At 45.0% G+C, this 7,028-nt stretch overlaps 1 protein-coding gene across 1 annotated transcript in view; it reads left to right on the top strand.

Annotated features, from left to right (window-relative positions):
- The first annotated feature begins 1,930 nt into the window (after positions 1-1,930).
- The window catches only part of Nfia (nuclear factor I A), a 377,440-nt gene continuing 372,342 nt past the window's right edge, over positions 1,931-7,028 (top strand). The window contains exon 1 of the mRNA XM_008844440.3: positions 1,931-2,373. Coding sequence (XP_008842662.1) covers positions 2,371-2,373 — 3 coding nt within the window. The 5' untranslated portion in view covers positions 1,931-2,370. The remainder of the gene's footprint in view (positions 2,374-7,028) is intronic.

Raw genomic sequence — 7,028 nt, forward strand, 5'->3', positions numbered from 1 at the left:
AAATAATTTGTATAAAGTCACATGGTATGATTAAAACCTAAGTTAGACTCTGAAGTGCATGCTATGTTGTTGACAGATGGACACAATACAAGCTCACTTTTGAAATGGCGTCAACCAACCACATTAAATCAAGATAATGAACTTCAGACAATGCAAAGAAAGCCCACTGTGACCAACTACTGACAAGGCCTAGCTTGCTCAGCAGTGCTGGTTGTTCAGAACATGGCAGTGTAGAGCACAGAGCAATGTAATACGGTTTGGCACCTCTTGGGCTTTTCAGAGGTTTTTAACTCTTGACAGCTCTCCATTCTCAGAAGAGGCCGATGTCATATTTTATAGGTGTTATAACTGTCAGAAGGCAACAGAACCTGGTATTAGCTAAACTGGGCCTAGAACATTTTTTATTACTTAAACCATTTATAATTATTATTGCCTAAACTAATCTATCCCTTCAAGCTTATTTCTGGCTGAAAGTAATATGTCAAGTGGAAATAGATGCTCAGTGGAGGACTGGATACAACATTGCAGGGTTTGTCGAGTAAAAGCATATCTGAAGCTATGAAAAGCAGACCAGAACAGCAAAGCCAGCCTAATACAGACAGCAAGATCCCTCCCAGCAACATTGCATCAGATGACTAGTTGCTAACTACATGGCTAAAGCCAAAAATATAATTCCAAAAAAAAGGTGAGGCTTCTCTAGCCTCTAATTTAATTGTGCAAGGTCTTATTAATTAATGAGATCTCTTCACCAAGGATGGTTATGGAAATCAGACAATTACCAGGTTCTTAGTCCTCTTGACTTGTTGAATGATTTCTTTTAATCAAGTGAGCTAAACATACAATTTCTAGTAATTCACTAATTCAGCAAGATATCCTAAGCTACTTAAAAATCACAAAACAAACACATTTTAAAAACCTACACAATAGCAATAAGTGTAATAGTCTGGCTGTAATGTTTTCCATTTAAAGAAATATTTCCTTTAATGATGTTGGTCCCTGCTCTGCACCAAAGGCTATTTTGATGGTTAAAATAAATATATAAACGAGTGCTGAAAGTGAACTATCCAGACGACATGGTGGTGTTAAAGAGTGTGGGTTAGTGACATAAGATGGGTCAGTGAAAAGGACTTCATGTACTACTTACAACCCACTCCCCCCAATCCCCCCAAGTCATCACTCTTAGAGCCTTTTTTTCCTTGGGACTGTAAGAAGGAAAAGATTTGCTTTATTTAGACTTTGTGCAGCCCAGGATTTGTATGGATATTGATAAATTAGATGCTTCGCCATTAAATTAGAATGGTATGGTATCTACTGCTTTGAAGAACAGCTAGCTGTTTTCTCGCGGGAGCCCACCTAGGCACTTTCTGTGGAGAACAGAGCCACTCTTTTCCTTTCTGAACCCTGGGTGAAAGCCTTATCTCATTGCAAGTTCTCTGCGACATTTTGCTCTGTCTTGATTTAGTGCACCAAAGAGGATGTTTAACTCTCGGTCTACACCAGTGCAAATAAAGGTTAAATCTCTCACCAACCATCGTGAACTAGCCTAATAACTCACTAGAGGCTCTGGAAAAAGAACCCGAGAAGGCAGGTGTGCAGACTTGATTAAATCATGCAAAACCCGCACGACCGCAGGCGAACGTACTACATCTTCCCGTCTCTGCCGTGCCCACTGCGAGGTCAGCAAGCAGGGAAACTTCCACTGCACCAAAACCGCGATCCGAGAGTGGGGCCTAGTAACACGGGGGCGGTTCTCCAACTCCCTGTCCCGACCCGAGCTTGCGCTGAAGGCAGGGGCTCCCATTGGCCAGGCGCCGCGGGGGAGGAGGAGACTGGAGGCGGGAGCGGGAGGAGGGGAGGCCGGCCTTGCCCTGCCCCCTTCGGCCCCTCCGCCTTCAGCGTGGTTACTATGCAAATTGCAGCGATTGCGGAAATAAACAAGGGGGTAGGGAGAGGAAAGAGGGGCTGCCGGAGCGATCGCAACTTCTGCAAAGTCCTTTACAAGCACACCAAGCAAAGCCAGAGGGAATCTGAGAACCAACCAGCCCGGGTTAGAGCGGATCGCTTTCAAAGAGGAGAGAGAGAGAGAGAGAGAGAGAGAGAGAGAGAGAGAGAGAGGCAGACTGCGAGAGAGGGAGAGGTTGGGAGAGGGAGAGAGCGCGCTTTGCAATTGCAGAAGCCTTTTGATTTGGAGTTAAAAAAAAAAATTCTCCAAGAAGCCTGCAATTGGCCAACAGCTTTTAAAAAATCTCTTCCGGGTTTTCAACGGTTCCAAGTTTATTTAGAATTTTTTAATGCAAAAAAGGGGGGACAGCAAATGAAGCCATTCGTCTGAGCATTTTAAAGTTTCTCACGTACTCTTTTTACATTGCAATGGTACGTGGTACATCTTAAAACTTTCTATTTTACATTTATACGATACGCGTTTTATAAACGGTAGAATGATTATGCTTAATGGCTAAGACTTTAAATTTCTCTAGCTCGAATATGCACTTAAGTGATTGCTGGCTAAGTGTCTATTGTGATGGTTTTCTTTTAAAGATGCAGCTTTGTGGGTGGCGTTTCTGTTATGTGCAGCAGAGACCGGGTTTCCTTTTTTTCAGGATTTGAAAAAATTGCTGAGCTTAACAGATTTTTTTTTTCTCCTAGCGCTTCCAGAAAGGGGTGGTGGTGGTGGTGGTGGTGGTGGGGGTGGTGGTGGTGGTGGGGTGGGGTGGGGGAGAATCCTGTACGTGCTCTGCTCTGTTAAAGACGTCTGGCCTCTGCAGTCAACCTAACCCGAAAAGAAACGTCTGGACCGGGAGAATAATTGACGATCCGATCCTCTAATCATTGGGACAACACAGGAGACTGACAGAAACTCTATCCAATCACGAGAAGGCTTGGGTGTACAATGGTTCGTAATAGCCAGAGGGGGCGGGGCAGAGGAGAGCTGAAGTACTCTGCAGTTCTAAAGGGGATGGTGTGGTTCAAGCTGTCAAAGATACAAGCGCTTCCGGATTTAGCAAGCACAATAGGAAGGAGTTTTGAATTTAAGGGAAAAAAAAAGCTGACTGAGGATTTTTGCATGACTCTTGTATGCCTCTTTGCTTTGCTTTTTGCAAAAATTCTGCTAAAGAAACATTTAACTTTGCATTAGTTATTATCTCTTTATACTCGGGGAGGTTGGTAACTTGTAGAAGGTGAGGTTTAGTTGAGAACTGTGTATGTGATTTCAATCCTGCCGGAACGTTGGGAGCACCACATTGAGCTTTAGGAAGTAGTATAGTTGAGTAGTCAGCATTTCAGAACGTCTCACTAGCTTTTAGGATCGTATCAAGTCCTTTTTAAGGAAGAAGTGGGCCAGCAGCTGTTTTATAGATTTGAAAGGAAAAGGGGCAGGGGAGTGGATTTTCATGAATTCTACTGTTTCAGTTTATGGGCATGAGCTTATTAAGACTGGCCAAGTTCACATTTCTTCTTGTTAGAACAACTCTAGTGGAGGGTGCTGATGTGTGGATGATAATCCACTCCCTATTAGCTGGAGTCTGGCCCCTTGTTCAAGTTCTTAACATCAGCCTGGTGGAAACCAACAGCAGTAGCTTGTCTTGAAATGTAACTGGCAGTCTCTGGCTAAAATACATCCACCTCCTCTTCTCCCGCAGTGTCTACACCTAATTCTGTAGGAAATGAATGGAAAAAACATGGACTCTTTCCTTTTTTGTGGATTTAATTTTCATCCAACTATTTCCTGAGGCTTTGGGCCTTCTGGTCAAACCTGGTTTGGGAAGTTGATGTTGCAATTCACTTGTATGTTCAGCTCAGCAACACAATTCAGTTGGGATTGTATGCATGTAAGAAAATCTGCACCCAAGTGACCAGCAGCTCAAAAACTAGAGAAAAGAAAGGCTGGAAATGCTAGTTAATAAAGTTAGTCTTGATAATAACTATAAATGGTCTTGTCACTTAGGACTCCCAGTCCTCGCTTCACTACTTTGGCCATTAAAATCTAAATCATATTAATACAGTTTCTCAATTAAGTAGTCTCTGAAATGAGAGGTATTTCAGATGTACATATAAGTGAAACTTTATTGACGTAATTTATATATCTAAGAGGATTTCACTAAAGCTGGCAAGGTATCGTTGCTGCAAATAAAACACAGTAAATGCAAGACTGGGCTCTGTGCCAGGAAGAATATGGATAGCAGAGCCCATGGCAGGAGCCTCCTTTTTGCAAAGACAGTCCTGTTTCAAGGCAGCCTCCTACCACTTGCAAAATAAATGATTGGAGCAGTTATTTCCAATAAGGGGTTTACCCTTCCTAACAATGGTCGCAATAAACTAGTTTTCACACTTCACCTGTGTTCCCTACAGTGACATCTCTAGTCCAGGTTCTCTCTCTCTCTCTCTCTCTCTCTCTCTCTCTCTCTCTCTCTCTCTCTCTCTTCCTCTCCCTCCCTCCTCCCCACCCTCCCTCTTTCCCTTCCTCTTTCCCCCTTCCTTGGCCCTCTTTCCCTCTCCTTTCCCCCCCCCTTAATATCTTTGTGAACTCGAGACAAGGGTTTACTTTTGCAACCTGGGAAGAGGGAGAAAGTTAGAAATGCTTTTTAACCCGGTCTGTCCTCTGACGAACATCTGTTTCTTTGTGTGTGTTTAAATTTATGCCTGTTGGAGAGAAAGTTACCAGAAGCTATTCTGTAACTGTAACTCTTCTGTATTTTTCTCAGTCTAGTTTGCAAAGGCTGGAGTTGGAACTGGGCTTTGTAGTGTCGTTCCCCCCCCCTCTTCCCCCTTCCACCCTCCTCCCTAGCGGGGGAGGGAGCCGGAGCTGGCGCAGATAGGAGAGAAGGCAGCAGCGGATGTGGAGGGCTTTGGTGCTGAACTTGGATCCAACCCTTGCCTAGAGGGCGCAAACAATCGTCCCATATCCAAAAGTCTTACGAAGGGCGCCAAAAGTTACTTAAGATAATATTGCTAACCGCAGAATGCTGGAAATCGCGGGCACATCCACTGCTGCAACAAAAGAAGTTTCTAAAGTGGAAATATCAGCATTCAATTACTTTCCCCTATTAAAATAAAAGCAGGGCGGCGTGCCAGTTCTTAAAAAAAATTTCCCCTTGAGAATCAAAAGTAAGAATCTTTGCTGTTTTGAAAAGAGGCAGATGTGAAGTGTATCTTTTAATACACCAAAAGAAAAATTTTAAACCACTCTGGAAGAGAGTCCCCGGAGTAAGCACGGGACAATGTCCTCTCACTGTGCCTCAGTTACATGTTGGGTCCCTCAGCCAGAAACGTCTGTCTAGGAAACTTGGAGCGCGTTGAAGTTATAGATCCCAGCAAAGGGTTTCGAGGCCAGGAATACTGTCTCAGTGACTCCTCTAGCTTGGAGGACATTCCTCCCCTACTGAAACCCTGGAAAAACCAAGGAAAGGCAGTTGCTAATTTTGGGGAAAATGGATGTTCTAATTAAAAGTTGAAGTTTTAATTTTCCTTCAATCCCTAGTAAGTGATCTGAGAGATTTCCAATAATATTCCAGAACGGGGGTGGAGGGGGGTGAGCGATAATACTTTCTTAAAATGGGGAGATATAGTAGCACTAAACAGACTAGAGAACAAACAAAATCACTTTAGAGAGACGCAGGATTGCTTGAGAGGGCTTTATTTTGCGCCTTCTCTGGTAGCATTAATGCCCCTTAAAAAAAAAAAAAAAAAAGAGTCTGAATGAAAGTGTTCAGTGGCCTTACCCAGTGAGTCACCCTCATGTGCCTTGTGGGCACACCTGGGATTTCTCTTCAGACTCTAAGCCCCTAAACTAGGTGCAGATCCTGAGTCTGTGTGCCAGTATCGGAATTTTGGGATTTCTGAGAAGGGCTGACAAATACAGGAGGCTGTAAACTTCCAGGAGGGAGAGGAGGAGGAGAAAATGAGATGAAGGCTTGGAGGACGCAGGCATATATTTTTTTTCCAAGAGAAAAGAGTCTAGAGAGAAAATATGAAGTTAAAAAAAAGAAACAAACTGGAAGAGCAGGCTTATTGGCATCTTGCCAAACCCTAAAAACCACCCCCCTTTTCTGCCAAAACAATACTTTAGCAAACCTAAAATAATTGCAGGAAGCCCTTTTCCAATTTAAGAACTATTACCTGGGGGAGGAAAAAAAGGGATCCGCAAAGGTACCCTTCTAGAGTATCTGGGGAACAGAGACTTAAGGTGGCAGCCCACGTCCAGTTCTGGGCACATATCTGGGGACCAAAATATACCCCTCCTTAAGGGGAAGACTCTTTCACTGTTTTTTGTGTTTGTTTTGTTTTTGTTGTTGTTGTTTTCCTTCTCAACATTAAAAAAAAAAAAAGAAAGAAAGAAAAGAAAAGATGTCCCAGCTATGCTTTTGTTGTTTCCGAACGCGACAGAACTTTTTGTACGGCGTTTGTGTTCGAATCCACTAGCTCCCGAGATCTGGGAGGGAGCGTCCGCTCCTCGCTCTCCGCCTGCCTTTCTCCAGGCCCCCTCCCCCGCAACCTGGGGAGTCTTTGGGGTGAGCTTATTCCCCAGCACCCTGCTCTGAATGCCACGGGACCCAAGCTACTCTAAGTTAGCAGGCTTTTGTGCATAATTACCTCTACCGACGACTCTATTCCCACAGAAAGCTTAGCTGGAGAGATTACAATGCTTTGAGCCGTACCGCATTTCAGAGGAGGGAAAAAAAGTTACCTAGGAGGTCTGATTTTTCAAAGAAATTTGCATACATGCAAATGTGCCTCGCGCCCTCCTCCCGCGCGCTCTGGGAGCCCACCCAGCGGCCCGGGGGTGCGGGGCGACCTGGCAAAGTTGCCCAAATCCCGTACGGCCGTCCGCGCAGGGCTGCGGCGCGGGTGGGGGATGGGGGATGAGGAAAAGTAGTTTTGTTTGCTTAAGCACATCCTGTGGCAGCCTATAGCCGCCCGGAGGACACACTGGAACCGCTCCTCGCCGCGTTCACTGGCACTGCGCTCAGCCCGGCGGGGGCGGGGGCCGCGGGAGCCTGCGAACGGGCGGGCGGGTGGCCGCGCAGCCC

The sequence above is a fragment of the Nannospalax galili genome, unplaced genomic scaffold (assembly GCF_000622305.1).
Source record: "Nannospalax galili isolate Female #2095 unplaced genomic scaffold, S.galili_v1.0 scaffold71, whole genome shotgun sequence".
NCBI classification, from domain to species: Eukaryota; Metazoa; Chordata; class Mammalia; order Rodentia; family Spalacidae; genus Nannospalax; species Nannospalax galili.